At 40.7% G+C, this 21,752-nt stretch overlaps 1 protein-coding gene across 1 annotated transcript in view; it reads left to right on the top strand.

Annotated features, from left to right (window-relative positions):
- Positions 1–21,752, top strand: part of pkd1 (polycystin 1, transient receptor potential channel interacting) — a 143,430-nt gene that overhangs the window by 48,813 nt on the left and 72,865 nt on the right. Inside the window, exons 7-14 of the mRNA XM_062964287.1 lie at positions 8,674–8,894; positions 12,822–12,937; positions 14,513–14,639; positions 16,871–17,133; positions 17,494–18,234; positions 19,524–19,655; positions 19,755–19,930; positions 21,499–21,632. Of these exons, the coding sequence (XP_062820357.1) occupies positions 8,674–8,894; positions 12,822–12,937; positions 14,513–14,639; positions 16,871–17,133; positions 17,494–18,234; positions 19,524–19,655; positions 19,755–19,930; positions 21,499–21,632 (1,910 nt within the window). The remainder of the gene's footprint in view (positions 1–8,673; positions 8,895–12,821; positions 12,938–14,512; positions 14,640–16,870; positions 17,134–17,493; positions 18,235–19,523; positions 19,656–19,754; positions 19,931–21,498; positions 21,633–21,752) is intronic.

The raw sequence follows: 21,752 nt of genomic DNA, 5'->3' as shown, positions 1-21,752 counted from the left end.
GGGGACGTTGCCCAGATGTTTGATTTTTTTATCTTTCTTGTGGGAGGCTTCTTTCATGTCCCCGCATGGTGCTGGAGCTGACAGAGGGAGCTCATCCATGCTCTCCCTGGGTTGGATTCGAACTGGCAACCTTCAGGTCAGCAACCCAATCTGCAAGTTAGTAATCTGCCAGCACAAGGGTTTTGCGCCACCGGGGACTCCTAGCTATCTATTTTGTTGTGGTAATCTCTGAGCGGTTAGACTCAACTTAACCCTCTCTGAGGGAGATTCCACCAAAAATCAGCAGAGTAGCAAAAGCAAAAGCTTTCAAATGCAACATTTACTTACACGGGGCGAGCAAGAGAAGACTTTGACCCTTTAGGATGGCAATGGACTGCAGAGTCTCAATAAAAGTTCAAAAAATATTTATTCATTTATTTAGAACTCCATTGTAGATAGAAAGGCTTGGGAGCTGTATAGTCTACTCTAGACTGGTTTCTAAGGAAAAATAAGAAAGGAAAAATAACAAACATCTACATAGTTACATCTTGCCAGGAGAGATGGCGAGACGTGTTGTTATCTAGAAGAACAAAGGGAGAAGAAACTGAACCAAAATGGTTCCAACCTCATGGTCCAGTTTATTGGGGCCATAAAAGACATTCTGACCAATGGGAAGTTAGTGTCCCTAAAGAGTCACATTTCTACTGACTTCAAAGTAAGGGATGTGACGTAAACAAGGATAGAGTGAAACACAGTAAAGCCTGTCTAGGCCTGCTTTGGAAACAGGGAAAGGATTCCCTCAATCTAACTCTATCATCTATCTAACTACATTTAGACTTGAGTAGTCCAGGGTGATTCCCAACATATTTATTATCTATTTATTGTAGTACAATATAATTTTAATGTATAATGGTTATATAGTGCTTATATTGTGCTGAGCTGCAGACTGAAAGGTCCCAGGTTCAAACTCCAGGAGCGGCATGAGCAGCCGCTGTTAGCTCCAGCTCCTGCCAACTTAGCAGTTCGAAAACATGCCAATGTGAGTAGATCAATAGGTATCGCTCCGGCGGGAAGGTAACGGCGCTCCATGAGTTATGCTGGCCACATGACCTTGGAGGTGTCTATGGACAACGCCGGCTCTTTGGCTTAGAAATTGAGATGAGCACCAAGCCCCAGAGTCAGACATGACTGGACTTAACGTCAGGGGAAAACCTTTACCTTTTTAATAATAAATTATATAATACTAGCTGTGCCTGGCCACGCGTTGCTGTGGCATTGTCTGGTGGTGTTGGTGAGAAATTGTTGAGGTAGTGGTGGTATTGAATGTCTGTTGTATGGTTGTCTTTATGTTTAGTATGCACACTGAAGTGGATTATATGGCAGTGTGGACTCAAGATAATCCAGTTCAAAGCAGATAATATAAGATTCTAAATGGGTTATATAGCTGTATGGAAGGGCCTTGAGTCTACACTGCCATATAATCCAGTTAAAATCTGATAATCTGTGGAAGAGGCCTAAGTGAGGCCTAACTGTGCCTGTCCCCTGGGCTGAGGAGGTTGCTAGGAGACCAAGTGGGCGGAGCTTAGCCTTCAAACTGGCAGCAATTGGATAAAAACTATTATTCCTCTCCCTGTAATGAGGACTTTATTTTTCTTTTCTTTTTGTTGTATCAACCTAGAGCCGTGAATGATGGGTTGTGTTGTCAAATTTCGAGGTTGGGGGGCCTGTAGTTTTGTTGTTCTGTCCGCTGCCCTGATGCCATCACTCTTTTATATATATAGACTAGCTGTGCCCGGCCATGCGTTGCTGTGGCAAAGTGGTGGTGGTATTGGTTTAAAATTGTTGTGTAATTTTTATTTGACGTTATTTGTATTTTTTAAATTAATTTTATTGTAAGTTATCTTTTTATTTATTATTTTTTATTATTTTATTGTATTAATTTTTAGTGTTTTAAATTATTTTTAGTGTTTTTTATTATTTTTATTGGGTTGCTAGGAGACCAAGTAGGAGGAGCTTAGCCTTCTAACTGGCAGCAATTGGATAAAAGCAATTATTCCTCTCTCTCTAATTAGGACTTTATTTTTCTTTTCTTTTTGTTGTATCAACCTAGAGCCGTGAATGATGGGTTGTGTTGTCAAATTTCGAGGTTGGGGGGCCTGTAGTTTTGTTGTTCTGTCCGCTGCCCTGATGCCATCACTCTTTTATATATATAGACTAGCTGTGCCCGGCCATGCGTTGCTGTGGCAAAGTGGTGGTGGTATTGGTTTAAAATTGTTGTGTAATTTTTATTTGACGTTATTTGTATTTTTTAAATTAATTTTATTGTAAGTTATCTTTTTATTTATTATTTTTTATTATTTTATTGTATTAATTTTTAGTGTTTTAAATTATTTTTAGTGTTTTTTATTATTTTTATTGGGTTGCTAGGAGACCAAGTAGGAGGAGCTTAGCCTTCTAACTGGCAGCAATTGGATAAAAGCAATTATTCCTCTCTCTCTAATTAGGACTTTATTTTTCTTTTCTTTTTGTTGTATCAACCTAGAGGCGTGAATGATGGGTTGTGTTGTCAAATTTCGAGGTTGGGGGGCCTGTAGTTTTGTTGTTTTGTGCGTCGCCATGATGCCATCACTCTTTTATATATATAGATAGATGTACGTATAACTTGTAAGCCACCCTGAGTCCCCTTCGGGGTGAAAACGGCAGGATATAAATGTTGCTAACAAATAAATAATAAATAAATAGTTCTATACTCCCTTTCTCCCAAAGTGGCTTCCTAAAACATTCCTAAACTCACAATTAAAAAATGTAAAATATTTGGCTTGGTTCAGAAAGGATTTAGGAAGATTAGCGATGGGTTTACGCTCTCCTTTCCATTCTTCCCTCCATACAAAACAGTTGGCTCAATGCAGAAGGTGCTTAAGAAGATTAGCAACGGGTTTAGTGCTTCCCTGCTTGGGACTAATGTTGTTTAGTGCTTTCTTTGCTGCTCGGGACTAATGCTAAGACCTGTGCTAAGAACTTTGCGTCTGAGAATTCTGGAAGGAAATACAACAAGGTATACAGAATATGCTACAGATCAAAGTTAATTTAGATCCCAAATTCCTCCTTCTAGGGATGTATGATATAGAAAAAGATTAAAAAAATAAAGAAATCTTGTTCAATTATCTAGTGACAGCTGCGAGACTGACCTATGCCAAAAAATGGAGGGAAAAAGACAGGCCAGATATCAAATTATGGTATAATAAAAATTTTTGAACTAATGAACATGGACAAATTAACATACAATAGAGTCTCACTTATCCAACACTCACTTATCCAACATTCTGGATTATCCAATGCATTTTTGTAGTCAATGTTTTCAATATATCGTGATATTTTGGTGCTAAATTCATAAATACAGTAATTATTACATAGCATTACTGCGTATTGAACTATTTTTTCTGCCAAATTTGTTGTCTAACATGATGTTTTGGTGCTTCATTTATAAAATCATAACCTAATTTGATGTTTAATAGGCTTTTCCTTAATGCCTCCTTATTATCCAACATATTCGCTTATCCAACATTCTGCTGGCCCGTTTATGTTGGAAAAGTGAGACTCTACTGTACTTACTAGCAAACACTCAAGGAAAAACAAGAAAACAAACAAATTGGGAATCAATTAAAAATTATTTAAAAAACGAAATTTGCAAGATAATAATATGAAAATGGTTTAGAGAAGAATGAACCAAGGATCGTCCCAGACCAAGTAGTAAAGAGAAAACAAGTAGATAAAAGAAACAAAGGGGCGTGGAACATAAAAAGAATGGTTTTCAAAGCACTACACAATAGCAGGAAGTCAATTTTAATGTGATTGTATTGTTTATGTATTGTTTTTGCATAGATGTTAAGGCAACAGGGAGAATTTAGGGTTTTTTGTTTTTGCTTTTTTGGTTTTTTCCCCCTTTGTTTCTCCTTTTTTCAGTATTATTATTATTGTCATTTTCTTTCTCTTTCTCTTCCCTCTCTCTTTCTCCTTTCTTTAGATACATATATGTATGATATGATTCTATGATTCTATATATCTATATATATAAAAGAGTGATGGAATCACGGCACCAGACAAATCAACAAAACTACAGGCCCCCCAACCTCGAAATTTGACAACACAACCCATCATCCATGCCACTAGGTTGATACAACAAAAAGAAAAGAAAAATAAAGTCCTCATTAGAGGGAGAGGAATAATTGTTTTTATCCAATTGCTGCCAGTTAGAAGGCTAAGCTCCTCCAACTTGGTCTCCTAGCAGCCCAATCAAAAATAATAAAAAACATTACAAAATAATTAAAAACACTAAAAAATTAATACAATAAAATACTATAATAACAGAAAATAACTAAAAATAATACAAGAAAATAATAAAACATAATAAATAAAAAGATAACTTACAATAAAATTAATTTAAAAAAACCAAATAACGTCAAATAAAAATTACACAACAATTTTTAACCAATACCACCACCACTTTGCCACAGCAACGCATGGTCGGGCACAGCTAGTGTATATGTATGTATATATATGCGTGTGTATTTTATGTTATTGTTTCTAAACTTCCCGCACAGTGGTATATATGCATGTCTATCACTTATGTTATATGTTATATGTTTTTCAATAAAATATTTTTAATTTTTTTTAAAAAAGAACTTTGCTTCTGAAAGCGAGGCAACCGGGAGCGCGGTGTGGATGCCAGCATGGATCCGAACGGTGTTTCCTAGGAATCGGAGGCCCCTCTGTTTGCAAAGACGGGGCAGTGGCGTTTTTCTATACCTTTCCAGAAGATTTGTGTGGTTTTCTTTGGCTCCGTGGCGCCTCCCTCCCTCCCTCCCTCCTCTTTGCCGTGGGCGGGTTTGGCTGCGCTTTTGGGGACTTGGCCAAAGATTTGGGAGCCCCTCCTTTCCTGCTGGCTTCCCTCCTTCTTCTTCTTTCTTTTTGCATGCTTTCAAGGTGCAGTCGGGCTCGGCCACATCTCCAAACCACATAGACATCCATAGTTTCCAATTGCATTTGAAGTTTGTGCATTTGGTGCATCTACACCAGAGAATTGAGGTAGTTTAATACCACTTCCACCACTTAATACCACTCCTGAGAGTCTTTGGCAGAGTTTTGCAAAACTACATCTTTCTTGATCCCATTGCACCAAACCCTGGATGTTGTAGTGGGATTAACCTGCATCCATTCTCCAGTGTAGATGGACACTTGAATATTATTATTATTATTATTATTATTATTATTATTATTATTATTATTATTTTATTGTATGACACAGCAAACAAGATAGACATGCTGGATTTCATATCACAAAATCACAGGTCGAACACTTCCCAAGTGTTGTTGTATGTCTTTCAGGCTGTATGGCCATGTTCCAGAAGCATTCTCTCCTGACGTTTCGCCCACATCTATGGCAGGCATCCTCAGAGATTGTGAGGTATATCAACCTCTTTGCTTAGTTTTCTCCATACCTCACAACCTCTGAGGATGCCTGCCATAGATGTGGGCGAAACGTCAGGAGAGAATGCTTCTGGAACATGGCCACACAGCCCGAAAGACATACAACAACCCTGTGATCCCAGCCATGAAAGCCTTCGACAACACACTTCCCAAGTGTCTAGGACTGTGTGATGTATTATTATTATTATTATTATTATTATTATTATTATTATTATTATTATTTTATTGTATGACACAGCAAACAAGAAAGATATGCTGGATATCATATCACAAAATCACAAATCGAACACTTCCCAAGTGTCTAGGACTGTGTGATGTATTTTCGGATGATGCCTGCAGATCCCAGCAGGGTGGCCTTTTGCAGTTGGCAGATCGTAATATTGTCAATGTCTATTGTTTCCAAATGCCGGCTGAGATCTTTTGGCACGGCACCCAGTGTGCCCATCACCACCGGGACCACCTGCACTGGTTTCTGCCAGAGTCTTTGAAGTTCCATCTTGAGGTCCTGATAGCGGCTGAGTTTTTCCTGTTGTTTTTCGTCAATGCGACTGTCACCTGGGATGGCAACATCCATGATCCAAACCTTTTTCTTTTCCACAACTGTGATGTCTGGTGTGTTGTGTTCCAGAACTTTGTCAGTCTGGATTCAGAAGGCCCACTGTATCTTTGCGTGCTCATTTTCTAATACTTTTGCAGGTTTGTGATCCCACCAGTTCTTTGCTGCTGGCAGGTGGTACTTGAGGCATAAGTTCCAATGAATCATTTGGGCCACATAGTTGTGCCTCTGTTCGTAGTCTGTCTGTGCGATTTTCTTACAGCAGCTGAGGATACGATCAATGGTTTCGTCGGTTTCCTTGCACAGTCTGCATTTTGGGTCATCAGCTGATTTTTCGATCTTGGCCTGAATTGCCTTTGTCCTGATGTCTTGCTCCTGGGCTGCAAGGATCAGGCCTTCTGTCTCCTTCTTCAGGGTCCCATTCGTGAGCCAGAGCCAGGTCTTCTCCTTATCAGCTTTTCCTTCCATTTTGTCAAGGAACTTTCCATGCAGTGTTTTGTTGTGCCAGCTGTCAGCTCTAGTTTGTAGTGCGGTTTTCTTGTACTGATTTTTTGTCTGCTGTGCTTTGAGGAGTTTCTGATTTTTGACTTCAATCAAAGCACGTTCTTCACTTTGCTTTCCATATTCTGCCAGGGCATGTTCTTCTTCATTGTCTGCTTGTTTGACTTGAGTCCTCTGCCCCCTGATCTTCTAGGCAGATATAGCCGGTCAACATCACTGCGAGGGTGCAGTGAATGATGAATGGTCATGAGTTTTCTTGTTTTTCTCTCCAAATTGTCAAGTTCTGCCTGTGTCCAGTTAATGTTGCTAGCCGTATATCTTATGACAGGTATGGCCCAGGTGTTTATGGCCTTGATGGTGTTGCCTCCATTTTGCTTGCTTTTGAGAATTTTTCTGACCCTTTGTGTGTATTCTTTGCTGACCACAGTTTTCACATGTTCATGCTTGATGTTGTCCAGCTGTAATATGCCCAGATATTTATAGGCCTCTGGCTGGTGACACTTTATTGTTTGGCCATTGGGCATATTTATGCCCTCACTTTCAATGATTTTTCCCTTCTTCAATGCCACTGTCGAACATTTGTCCAAACCAAACTCCATGTTGATATCAGTGCTAAAAATTCAGACAGTGTTGGTCAGAGACTGGATTTCAGTTTCCGTTTTCCCATATAGCTTCAGGTCATCCATGTACATCAGATGTGAAATTTTGTGAGAATTCTTAGATGTTTGGTAGCCGAGATTTGTTTTTTGTAAGATTGTTGACAGAGGGATCATGGCAATAATGAAAAGCAGAGGGGACAATGAGTCTCCCTGGAAAATTCCTCTTCTGATGTTGACAAGTCCATAGCTTTCATTTCCAACAAACAGTTCAGTTTTCCAGTGCTCCATCATGTTTTTAATGAAGGTGCCAACGTTTTTACTAATCCCAATGGCGTCCAGGCACTTGATGATCCAGCTGTGTGGGAGTGAGTCAAAGGCCTTTTTGTAGTCAATCCACGTCATGTGAAGATTAGCTTTTCGGCTCTTACAGTTCTCCAGAATCATTTTGTCAATCAATAACTGGTCTTTTGTGCCCCTGCTTTTCCGTTTGTTGCCTTTCTGTTCATCTGGCAAGATTTTTTTTTCTTCAAGATAGTCTTGAATTCTGTCAGCTATGATGCCAGTCAGTAGTTTAAACATAGTGGGCAGACACGTTATTGGCCTGTAGTTTCCTGGTGCTGCTCTTTATACTTGAGGCATAAGTTCCAATGAATCATTTGGGCCACATGATTCATTATTATTATTATTTATTATCCCTCTTTCTATGACTTGTTATCCAGTTGGTGTTCATTCATTTTGCAAAAGTAAAGCTTTCTTGATCCCATTGCACCGAGCCCTGGATATTAAAGTGGCATTAAACTGCATCAATTCTCCAGTGTAGATGCGCACTGGAATTATTATCTATCTATATGTATACTAGCTGTGCCCGGCCACGCGTTACTATGGCGTTGTCTGGTGGTGTTGGTGAGAAATTGTTGAGGTAGTGGTGGTATTGCGTGTCTGCTGTATGGTTGTCTTTATGTTTAGTATGCACACTGAAGTGGATTATATGGAAGTGTGGAGTCATGATAATCCAATTCAAAGCAGATAATATAAGATTCTAAATAGGTTATATAGCTGTGTGGAAGGGCCTTGAGTCTACATTGCCATATAATCCAGTTAAAATCTGATAATCTGTGGAAGAGGCCTAAGTGAGACCTAACTGTGCCTGTCCCCTGGGCTGAGTAGGTTGCTAGGAGACCAAGTAGGTGGAGCTTAGCCTTCAAACTGGCAGCAATTGGATAAAAACTATTATTCCTCTCCCTGTAATTAGGACTTTATTTTTCTTTTCCTTTTTGTTGTATCAACCTAGAGCCGTGAATGATGGGTTGTGTTGTCAAATTTTGAGGTTGGGGGCCTGTAGTTTTGTTGTTTTGTCCGCTGCCCTGATGTCATCACTCTTTTATATGTATAGATATAAATGTAATGTGCATAATTAGGACCGAGTTAACAAGAAAACCACTGGGCCAAATCACACCAAATGTGGCCACAATACTCATCACCTTCCAAGGAGTGACCATAATGCTGATCGTAATGCTGATCTCATATGCGCATGTGTTCTCTCCCCGGCAGGAGCCTGGACGTCTGGATCGGGTTCAACGACGCGGCATCCGGGCCCAGTGGCGCTTCGCCTGGCGAGGAGGGCTTTGACCTGCAGAGCTGCCAGAACTGGCTCCCCGGGGAGCCCCACCCCTCCAACGCCGACCACTGCGTGCGCATGGGCCCCGCCGGGCAGTGCAACACCGACCTCTGCACCGCCAAGCACAGCTACCTCTGCGAGCACAAGCCCCCAGGTGGGTGTCCTGTCCAGTTCTGGGAGTTGTAGTTTTCCCAGTTCTGGGAGTTGTACATCTCTGGGCCATCTACACTGTACGATGAATCCTGTTTGGCACTAATGGAACTGCCAGGGCTAATTTGTGGTGGAGTTCTGGGAGTTGTAGTTTTCTGTGCCATCGCGCCTGGGGCTATAACTCTTAGCAAAAGAGGCATGGACGTGACATCTTTCCCCAGGGGATTGCTTCTTGCCCTCCTTTAGGAAAACTGGAACTCCCAAGGACCAAAACACTGTAGATAACTCAAAAACTGGTTTTATTGTTCACAAAAGGTTATCCCTTTAAGGCAATTAGCTGGAGGTTTCAAAGAGGTAAAGGAAAATATACATTGCAGTCTTTGGTTGTCTTAAGTCCAAGGAGCTCTGCAGCTGAGAAGCTTTTCCAGGTCCCTCTTTCTCAATGGCTGTGAATGCCGGAGCAAACCTCAGCCTCAGTCCAAATGGCCTATGTTTGAAGACACAGTCTTCCTTTGGTGCCAAAGAACTGATTTGAAGGCGCTTGAGACTCTTCAACGTCGTCCAGGTTGGCCCTGAACATGAAGCATAAGTCTCAAGGGTAAGAACCTCAGAATTGGTGCTGAGAGGTAACTTAATCAAGGGCTTTTAAAGCCAAGTCTCTCTCTCACATCCATCTGGTAAAAAGCTTGATGGTGGAATGAAAAAGGAAACACTGTCCTACTCCAGGAAGAGGTGGAGCCAAACAATTGAGCTGAGGAAGCAATGTAACTGATGCAAACAACATTGATTGACAGCTATAAATAACCAATCAATCCAACTACACTTACAGGGTAAAAGCAAAATCAGGCATGATACAACAATTCAAATCTCACATTTTTCAAGTTCCATTAGCTTTTCTCAGTTCATCTACACTGTAGATTGAATGTAGTTTTCCAAGGTCCACTGGCTTCTCTGGGTGCATCTACACTGAAGAATTAATGCCACTTGGGCACCACTGGAACTGCCAAGCTTCATTGGGATGGGATCCTGAGAGTTGTAGTTTTCCAAGGTCCATTGGTTTCTACACTGTAGAATGGATGCCGTTTGGCACTAATGGAACTGCCAGGGCTAATTTGTGGTGGACTTCTGGGAGTTGTAGTTTTCTAATGTCCATTTGTTTCGCTGGGTTTATTTGCACTGTAGAATGAATGGCACTTTGGCACCACTGGAACAGCCATGGATAATTTTGTGATGGGCTCCTGGGAATTGTAGTTTTTCCAAGGTCCATTGGCTTCTCTGGTGCATTTTCACTGTAGCATGAATGCTGTTTGGCACCACTGGATCTGCCGGGGCTAAATTACAATGAGTTCTGGGAGTTGTAGTTTTCCAAGGCCCATAGGCTTCTCCATTGTAGCGTGAATGCCGTTTGGTGCCAAACCCAGAGATGCCTGTAGACCTTATGAAAGTCAGATGTGATGCACTCCTGGGAGTTGTAGTTTTGCAAGGTCCATAGGCTTTTCTGCTGTGCGTGAGTGCCGTTTGGTGCCAAACCCAGAGACCTCCTTGCAAGGAGTCTTACATTTCTTATTATTATTATTATTATTATTATTATTATTATTATTATTATTATTATTATGTTTATTTATGTAATTATTATTCTTATTTTTATTGTTTTATTGTATGACACAGCAAACAAGATAGATATGCTGGATTTCGTATCACAAAATCACAAGTCGAACACTTCTCAAGTGTCTAGGACTGTGTGATGTATTTTCGGGTGATGCGCGCAGATCCCAGCAGGGTGGCCTTTTGCAGTTGGCAGATTGTGATTTTTTCAATGTCTATTGCTTCCAAATGCCGGCTGAGATCTTTTGGCACGGCACCCAGTGTGCTGCTCACCACCGGGACCACCTGCACTGGTTTCTGCCAGAGTCTTTGAAGTTCAATCTTGAGGTGCGACTGTCACCTGGGATGGCAACATCAATGATCCAAACCTTTTTCTTTTCCACAACTGTGATGTCTGGTGTGTTGTGTTCCAGAACTTTGTCAGTCTGGATTCGGAAGTCCCACAGTATCTTTGCGTGCTCATTTTCCAATACTTTTGCAGGTTTGTGATCCCACCAGTTCTTTGCTGCTGGGAGGTGGTACTTGAGGCATAAGTTCCAATGAATCATTTGGGCCACATAGTTGTGCCTCTGTTTGTAGTCTGTCTGTGCAATTTTCTTACAGCAGCTGAGGATGTGATCAATGATTTCGTCAGCTTCCTTGCACAGTCTGCATTTTGGGTCATCAGCTGATTTTTCGATCTTGGCCTGAATTGCATTTGTTCTGATGGCTAGCTCCTGGGCTGCATCATCATCATCATCATCATCATCATCATCATCATTATTATTATTATTTATACCCCTGCAATATCCTTGGTGTTTACTATTTTGTTTCAAGGCGAAAGACCCACAAAGTGAGCAGATTTGCACACTTTCTTGCACTCTTATTTTAAAGTTCAATTGATCTCTGAAGGGAAAAGCAAGCTTTTTTAGCAAGGAACAGAAGCCGGTATCTGCAAAGTCTATTTGGCTCCATTGGAGCTTCCTTTGGATCCCAGCCGCTTTTCCACATCAGTCGCGATGCGGTCATCGGACCAAAAAAAAAAAAAAAACCCAGAAAACTCACCCAAAACCCCACATTTATTAAAACGCCGCTATTATATATCTGCTGATGCTGAGAATATTTCCTCCATAAGCCTTGCCTTTTGCTTGATTCATTTTCCACCCATTTTTGGCAATTGAATGTACAGCCGGTTGCATAATATATTGGAGAAAGGAGATTTCTGGATGCAAAAGATAATGTGTTCATGCAAGCAATTCCCACCTAAATATCCATCATCTTTTTAAAAAAAAAGTTGCATTACATTTGGCCAAAAATGCAACTTAACTCCTAATTAAAAATACACTTAAATGCAACAAAACAATGCTTGCGTTACTAAAAGAATTGTATGTTCCATTCTGTTTTAATATTTATCTGCATATAAATACCCATAAATATTTATATATGTTTATAAATAATATAATTTTTAAATTGCATCGTTTTTAAATTTTGTGAGTCTCAAAGAGAAAAAAGGGGGATATTATTATTAATGGTAATAATACTAATGAATACTAAATAATAATTATAATTATAATTTATTTCTTATCAGCCACTCTTCGTGGCTTGAGGCAGGTTGTTGAATAAATAATAATAATAATAATAATAATAATAATAAATTATATCATGCTTGTAAACAACAATAATAACAATACATTATTACATGCCTGTAAATAATGATGATGATGATAATACATTATTACATGCCTGTAAATAATGATAATGATAATAATAATAATAATACTTATAATAATACATTATTATATGCATATAAATGATGATGATGATGATAATACATTATTACATGCCTGTGAATAATAATAATGATAATAATGATAATGCATTATTACATACCTGCAAATAATAATAATGATAATAACAATAATACATTATTACATACCTATAAATAATAATAATGATAATAATAATAATAATACATTATTGCATGTGTGTAAATAATAATAATAGTAATAATGATAATAAAATATTACCTGCCTGTAAAAAATAATAAATATGATGATGATGATGATGATGATGATGATATTTTATTACCCATCTCTCCCTGAGGCTTGAAGTGTTCTGCTATTATTTATAATAGTAATAATAATACTGGGCTGTTGGGAGTTTTCCGGGCTGTATGGCCATGTTCCAGAAGCATTCTCTCCTGACGTTTTGCCCACATCTGTGGCAGGCATCTTCAAAGTACCAGCTGTTTGGAATTGTGGGAGTTGAAGTCCAAAACACCTGGAGGGCCGAAGTTTTACCATGCCTTATCTAAAGTAACATTTATCCTCTTTCCTTCCCCAAATAGAGATAGTTTTAAATGCTGAGCATTTCTACCTGGGCGCCCATGCGTTCGAATCCTACCTGCCGACGGGAAACGTCACCGAAACGGAGGAGCTCTCGGCACCACTGGGAACTATAGAGGTGAGTGGCTCAAGGATCCATATTTTGAGAAACGTAGTCCAACCAAGGGCATTACTTGAAACATTTTTGGGTTTTCTTTCTTTTTTTATTATTATTTTTTATTAAAGTGATGCTGTCATACAAACTTTTGCAACAATTATGTATATTAAGATAACATAATTGTCCGGTTCTTCTTTTATTTAGTCTTTTTCTTTTCTTTGACGTATATGTCCACTTTTTCCCAATTGGTCTTCTTCATGGGTTTACCTCTTGTTTCCTTCATATAAAAAGTTAATTGATCCATATCTCTTATTTCCTCCAATTTCTCTAGCCAAAGATATAATTCGGGAATCTGTTCTAATTTCCATTTTTTGGCCAGAACTCTCTTTCTGTGTCTTGTTATCCAATTGGCCTTCATTAGTTTTGCAAAAGTATAGCTTTCTTGATCCCATTGCACCGAACCCCGGATGTTATAGTGGGATTAAACTGCATCTGTTCTCCAGTGTAGATGCACACTTGAATAATAATATAATAATACCTTCTTCTTCTTCTTCTTCTTCTTATTATTATTATTATTATTATTATTATTACCCTGCTTTCTATGTCTTGTTATCCAATTGGCCTTCATTAGTTTTGCAAAAGTATAGCTTTCTTGATTCTTCATTTAATTCCCAATTTAAAGATGCATCCAGTATTCCTAGTAAGTAAGATCCGGGTTTCATCGAAAAAATTTTATTTAAGATTTTTTGTGTTTCTTCATGAATTTTTTTTCCAGAATGTTTGTATTTTAGGACAAGACCACCAAAGATGGTAAAATGTTCCTTCTTGGGACTTACATTTCCAACAGTTATTTGAGTATGTTTTGTACATAATTCCCAATTTCTTAGGTGTCATATACCACCTGTGGAAAAATTTTAGCCAATTTTCTTTTAGGTCCCAGGCATAAGTATATTTGATTTTTTTTCCAAATTTGTTCCCATTCTGAAAAATTTATAGTACGACCAATATTTTTGATCCAACTTATCATGCATTGTTTCACAGACTCCTCTTCAGTTGACCACCCTAATAATGTGTTATAAATTTTAGAAATCTCCTTTTTGTTGGATATCAGTAGTTTGTCCCATACACCTTCAGAATCGCTGAAACCAATTTTTGCATCTCTATTAAAAAAAAATTTTAATTTGTGCATATTGAAACCATGAGAGATTTTGGAAAATTTTCCTCAATTCTTCTTGAGATTTTAGATTGTAAGATCCATTAGTTTTCTTCAGAATATCTTTGTATTTTGGCCATTTTTTCCAATTTAAAATGAATCTTACATCTGCCTCCAATGAGGAAACCCATAATGGTGTCTTAGTATAGAAAAAAAAATTATATTTCTCCCATGTTTTAATTAAAGCCACTCTTATAAAATGATTGCCAAAGTTTTTTTCTTCTAGTCTTTTTTCATACCAGAGGTAGGCATGCCAGCCTCTGCGGAGATCAAAACCCTCTAATGTTAAATTGTTTTCATCGGTGAGAGTTACCCATTCTTTAACCCATTTTAGGGCGCAGGCATCATAGTACAAGCATTTTGGGTTTTCTTCCCCCTTCCAGACCTTAGTGTTTCCCATGTTGACGTCCCCAAGAGAAGGATTTCTATTGGCTTTGGAGCTGGCGACTCGGGAGTTGCAGCGCCGCGTCCAGGTCCGCTTCCGTTTGCACCATCCGGCGCATGGAGAAGGTGAGAGCTTCAAAGAACTCTTGTCTGTTTGAGGCAAGCGTGAATGTTGCCATTGGCCACCTTGATTAGCATTGAATAGCCTTGCTTCAAAGCCTGGCTGCTTCCTGCCTGGGGGAATACCTTGTTGGGAGGTGTTAGCTGGCCCTGATTCCCCTGTGTTTAGAGTGTTTCTCTACATTTTTTTTAGTTCTTTTATTAGTTTTGCTTTTGCTCTAAGGCTAAGGATGCATATTATTTTATTATGACACAGCAAACAAGATAGACGTGCTGGATTTCGTATCACAAAATCACAAGTCGAACACTTCCCAAGTGTCTAGGACTGTATTATTATTGTTGTTGTTGTTGTTGTTTTATTATGACACAGCAAACAAGATAGACATGCTGGATTTCGTATCACAAAATCACAAGTCGAACACTTCCCAAGTGTCTAGGACTGTATTATTATTATTGTTGTTGTTGTTGTTGTTGTTTTATTATGACACAGCAAACAAGATAGACATGCTGGATTTTGTATCACAAAATCACAAGTCGAACACTTCCCAAGTGTCTAGGACTGTATTATTATTATTGTTGTTGTTGTTGTTTTGGTTATTTTATTATGACACAGCAAACAAGATAGACATTCTGGATTTCGTATCACAAAATCACAAGTCGAACACTTCCCAAGTGTCTAGGACTGTATTATTATTATTGTTGTTGTTGTTGTTTTATTATGACACAGCAAACAAGATAGACATGCTGGATTTCGTATCACAAAATCACAAGTCGAACACTTCCCAAGTGTCTAGGACTGTATTATTATTGTTGTTGTTGTTGTTGTTGTTGTTTTATTATGACACAGCAAACAAGATAGACATGCTGGATTTTGTATCACAAAATCACAAGTCGAACACTTCCCAAGTGTCTAGGACTGTATTATTATTATTGTTGTTGTTGTTGTTTTGGTTATTTTATTATGACACAGCAAACAAGATAGACATTCTGGATTTCGTATCACAAAATCACAAGTCGAACACTTCCCAAGTGTCTAGGACTGTATTATTATTATTGTTGTTGTTGTTGTTGTTGTTGTTTTATTATGACACAGCAAACAAGATAGACATGCTGGATTTCGTATCACAAAATCACAAGTCGAACACTTCCCAAGTGTCTAGGACTGTATTATTATTGTTGTTGTTGTTGTTGTTGTTTTATTATGACACAGCAAACAAGATAGACATGCTGGATTTCGTATCACAAAATCACAAGTCGAACATTTCCCAAGTGTCTAGGACTGTATTATTATTGTTGTTGTTGTTGTTGTGGTTATTTTATTATGACACAGCAAACAAGATAGATATGCTGGATTTCGTATCACAAAATCACAAGTCGAACACTTCCCAAGTGTCTAGGACAGTATTATTATTATTGTTGTTGTTGTTGTTGTTGTAATTTTATTATGACACAGCAAACAAGATAGATATGCTGGATTTCGTATCACAAAATCAGAAGTCGAACACTTCCCAAGTGTCTAGGACTGTGTGATGTATTTTCGGATGATGCGCGCAGATCCCAGCAGGGTGGCCTTTTGCAGTTGGCAGATCGTGATTTTGTCAATGTCTATTGTTTCCAAATGCCGGCTGAGATCTTTTGGCACGGCACCCAATGTGCCCATCACCACCGGGACCACCTGCACTGGTTTCTGACAGAGTCTTTGAAGTTCAATCTTGAGGTCCTGAGAGCGGCTGAGTTTTTCCTGTTGTTTTTCGTCAATGCGACTGTCACCTGGGATGGCGACATCAATGATCCAAATCTTTTTCTTTTCCACAACTGTGATGTCTGGTGTGTTGTGTTCCAGAACTTTGTCAGTCTGGATTCGGAAGTCCCACAGTATCTTTGCGTGCTCATTTTCCAATAATAACTTTAATAATAACTTTATTTTTATACCCCGCCCCATCTCCCCGAAGGGACTCGGGGCGGCTTACATGGGGCCAGGCCCGATAAAACAAACAAAACAGTACTTTTGCAGGTTTGTGATCCCACCAGTTCTTTGCTGCTGGGAGGTGGTACTTGAGGCATAAGTTCCAATGGATCCTTTGGGCCACATAGTTGTGCCTCTGTTTGTAGTCAGTCTGTGCGATTTTCTTACAGCAGCTGAGGATATGATCAATGGTTTCGTCAGTTTCCTTGCACAGTCTGCATTATTATTATTATTATTATTATTATTATTATTATTATTATTATTATTTCAGGGTGCAAGGAAGACTGGAACGGCACGGATCCCTTGCAAGAGATGCAGCTGCAAATGGACTGTCCATCCGGGTCCCATTGGTGCCAACTGACCAACTCCTGCCTGCCCCTTGGAGGATGCTGCAACAAATTCGAATCCTGTGCCAACAGCTCAATGGCCAGCACTCCATCTCCCATCGCCCACCGCTGCCCAAATCCTCCCTCCATGGTCCAGGTCCAGGAGTCCCTTTTCATCGTGCCACCAGGACCCTCCATGATGTATCTGGTATGAATAATAATAATAATAATAATAATAATAATAATAAATCCAGCATTAATATCTCATTTGCTGTGTCCTACTATGTCTTTGTGTCAATAATAGTAATAATAATAATAATATTTAACCACTGTCCTTGCTTATTTGCATTTACATTGACCCAAAAAGTGAATGAAGTTTCCAAGTTTAAACACTTCAGACTCTTGAAATATACAAAGTCCTGGTATTTATTCATTTTTCCCCTTAAAAAGACCAAATATAATATTAATATTAGCCCAAAACAAAAACAACACACCCATCCCTCTAATCATTATTACCAGTTTGATGCATCGCTGAATAACATAAATAACATGGCGTTTCTTTTTGCAGCTGCTCTTCAAAAACAAGGACGTCTCCATTGGGCCGAATGATACGTTGAGCATCCAACATGATGCAGGACCAGGCGCCTTCCTCCTTTGCCACCGGAACCGGGTGCCATCTTCGCCAACGAGTTACTTTTCCTGGAACTCCTCTGCTTGGGAGATGGATTTCCACCCGTCCTTCCATGCTTCCAAGTGGCACAACGACTCCGAGTGCGAATTCCGGCTCCTCTGCACCACGGAAGAGACTTCGCCCATCATTCGTAAGCAGAACTTCGGCATCCCGTCACCAGGCTTTTACACCCTGCGGGCCACCATAAGTAACACTGTCTTTGCGACCAATGTATCCTGCGATTTTGGGGTTGAGTCGCCAATCTCCGGCTTGCGGGTTGTCTCCCCACCTGAACAAGGTGGCATCGTTTATGTAGAGGCCAACCACACGTTTCTAGTGGTCAAAATCTCCTCCGGTGGAGCAAACACCACCGTTGGTTGGATCGGCGGCAATCGCAGCACCCTTTTTGAGAAGACCTGCCCAGTGTCGGTGGTCAAATGTGGCCCCAAGACGGACGACACGTGGTTTGCGGTTGTTTCCTTGGAGGGCATCGTGGAGAACGGGACCACTGTTGTCCTACAAGCAGAGAACACTGTCAGCACCCAGAACCTCACCGTGGTGGTTAAGGCCGAGGAGGGCATCCGGGGTCTGCGCGCCACGCCGGACCCTGAGTCCAGGATCCTGCTCAACAGCCGCGTGGTGAGCCCCCAAAGAGATCCCACTGGAAGTTGGCCATAGGGTTGCATTTGAGAAACTAGAGATTCCGTCGGAAGTTGACCATAGAAATGACCTAGAGATTCTACCCAAAGTTGGCTATAGGGTTGCATTGGAAGAACTAGAGATTCCATTGGAAGTTAACCATGGGTAGCAACTAGAGATTCTACTCAAAATTGGGGTTGTATTGGGGGAACTAGATGTTCTGTTAGAAGTTAATGATAGGTAGGAACTAGAGATTCCATTGAAGTTGGCCATAGGGTTGCTTTGGAGGAACTATAAATTCCATTAGAAGTTGATTGTAGAGTTGCATTGGAGGAACTAAGAAATTCCTTTGGAAGTTGACTATAGAAAGGAACTAGAGATTCTACTCGAAGTTGACTATAGGGTTGCATTGGAGGAACTAGAAATTCTATCAGAAGTTGACCATGGATAGGATCTAGATATTCTACTTGAAGTTGCCCATAGGGTTGCCTTGGAGGAACTAAAGATTCCACTTGAAGTTGGCCATAGGGTTGCCTTGGAAAAACTAGAGATTCCATCGGAAGTTGATCATGGGTGGGATCTAGAGATTCCACTTGAAGTTGGCCATAGGGTTGCCTTGGAAAAACTAGAGATTCCATCGGAAGTTGATCATGGGTGGGATCTAGAGATTCCACTTGAAGTTGGCCATAGGGTTGCCTTGGAAGAACTAGAGATTCCATCAGAAGTTGATCATGGGTGAGATCTAGAGATTCCACTTGAAGTTGGCCCTCGAGTTGCATTGGAGGACCTAGAGATTCCATCGGAAGTTGATCATGGGTGGGATCTAGAGATTCCACTTGAAGTTGGTCATAGGGTTTCCTTGGAGGAACTAGAGATTCCATTGGAAGTTGATCATGGGTGGGATCTAGAGATTCTACTTGAAGTTGGCCATCAGGTTGCCTTGGAGGAACTAGAGATTCCATCGGAAGTTGATCATGGGTGGGATCTAGAGATTCTACTTAAAGTTGGCCATCAGGTTGCCTTGGAGGAACTAGAGTTTCCATCGGAAGTTGATCATGGGTGGGATCTAGAGGTTCCACTTGAAGTTGGCCATAGGGTTGCCTTGGAAGAACTAGAGATTCCATCGCAAGTTGATCATGGGTGGGATCTAGAGATTCCACTTGAAGTTGGCCATAGGGTTGCCTTGGAGGAACTGGTGATTCCATCGGAAGTTGACTTCATGTCTATGAAAAAGCTGGTCTAGATGCCCTGTTTTGAACCCGTCCCGTTTCCCCCCCGTTCCCTTGCAGACGTATGTCCCCAGGATGGACGCTGGATCCGAGGTGACCTTTCGGTGGACGGTGGACGACAAGCCCTCCTTCACCTTCTACAACGAAGTCTTCCACGTCATCTACCAGGTGCCGGCTATCTACAAGCTGTCGGTGAGTCAAGCTTTGGCCTGATCTTCCCTTGAGGCCGAGAGATTGTGACTTACCCTTTGGGTTGTTGATGCACCGGATATCTTTGTTTCCTCCACGCAGCTCACGGCCTCCAACCATGTCAGCAACGTCACGGTGGACTACAACATCACGGTGGAGAAGATGAACCGGATGAAGGACCTCCTGGTTTCCGAGGTGCCCCAACGCGCCCCGCAGAACGGCACTTTGGACCTGGCCGCCTCCGTCCGAGTGGACTCCGCCGTGAAGGCCACCTTCCTGTGAGTTGTCCACACCTTGGAATCTTGGGAGCTGTAGTTTTCCAAGACCCTTCTCTGGCAAAGAGTACATACAGTGCACTCTCCAAACCTAAGAGAGGGTTTCGATGGCTTGAGTCTCAAACCCTGGTCTCAAAACTTTTGGTCCTCCAGATGTTGGGACTCAGACTCCCCAAAGCCCCTATTGCCAGCTTGTCCAATGGTCAGGGATTCCGGGAGCTGGAGTCCACAATGCCTGGGGGACCAAAGTTGGGCGCCACTTTGGCTAATATATATAATTACTAGCTGTGCCCAGCCACGCGTTGCTGTGGCGAAGTCTGGTGGTATGGGAAATAAAGTATTGAGGAATTGGTGGTAGTTAAGGTAAAGGGTAAAGGTTTTCCCCTGACATTAAGTCCATTATAAATGGGTTATATAGCAGTGTGGAAGGGCCTTGAGTCTACACTGCCATATAATCCAGTTAAAATAAGATAATCTGTGGAAGAGGCCTAAGTGAGGCCTAACTCTGCCTGACCCTGGGCCGAGTGGGTTGCTAGAGACCAAGTGGGCGGAGCTTAGCCTTCTAACTGGCAGCAATTGGATAAAAACAATTATTCCTCTCCCTCTAATTAGGACTTTATTTTTCTTTTCTTTTTGTTGTATCAACCTAGTGCAGGGGTCCTCAAACTAAGGCCCGGGGGCCGGATGCGGCCCATCGAAGCCATTAATCCGGCCCCCACAGCACAAGGGTAGAAGGGGGTTGGGCTAAATGACCCAAGGGGTCTCTTCTTCTCTTACAACCATTATTATTATTATTATTATTATTATTATTATTATTATTAACATTGAGGCTGGGTGGACATCTGTCAGGGGCAATACTAATAGCTTTTGGTGCACAAAGGCAGAAGGGAATAGAACTAAATGGCCCAAGGGGTCTCTTCCAACCGTCTTTATTATTACTATTATTATTATTATTATCATTATTAACATTGAGGCTGGGTGGCCATCTGTCAGGGATGCTTTGCTTGTGCTTTCGGTGCACAAAGGCAGAAGGGGATTGGACTCAATGGCCCAAAGGGTCTCTTCCAACACTCTTTTTATTGTTGTTGTTGTTGTTGCTGTTATTATTAATTATTGCTCGGTGGCCAACTATAGTCCGGCCCTCTAACTGTCCGAAGGATCGTGAACTGGCCCCCTGTTTAAAAAGTTTGGGGACCCCTGACCTAGAGGCATGGATGAGGGGTTGTGCTGCCAAGTTTAGTGTTTCTGGGATGTGTAGTTTTGTTGTTTTGCCTAGGCCGAAATGTCATTACCCTTTTATATATATAGATCTGGCCATTGTGACACCACATTTGGGGCGATGTAACACCAAAGTGGTGTTCTGGTGAAGGTGAAAGCTGGCCACTCCCAACTTTTTTAAAGTCCCAACTTTGGAAAACCTGCCAAAGTGCTTGGCATCGTAACCAGAAAAGCATCCAGATTGAATTGGGAAACTTTCAGGATTTCTAGCAGAGGACAAAATGAAGATTATGCACTTTTGATGATCTGGTTAACAACTGACCAATGTATTGCCTAACCTTTTCCCTCTCCAGGTGGGATTTCGGTGATGGCAACAATGCTTCTTACCAATTTCGGCCCCCATATAATGACTCCTTCCTTGTTCCCGATCCCACCATCCATCAGGTTGTCATTGCGCATAATGTGTCGCATGCCTACCAGGAGCCAGGTAAGAAGAGGGTCAATGTTTGGCCTCAAGACATGGTATTTACTGCCCTAAAAGAAGTATTATTATTATTGACGGAAAGACGGAGTATGACACAGTAAATGAGATATCTGTGCTGGATTT

Source organism: Anolis carolinensis, unplaced genomic scaffold (assembly GCF_035594765.1).
Source record: "Anolis carolinensis isolate JA03-04 unplaced genomic scaffold, rAnoCar3.1.pri scaffold_13, whole genome shotgun sequence".
NCBI lineage: Eukaryota > Metazoa > Chordata > Lepidosauria > Squamata > Dactyloidae > Anolis > Anolis carolinensis.
The sequence above is the reverse complement of the archived record's forward strand: the minus strand, read 5'-3'. Positions and strand labels throughout refer to the sequence as shown.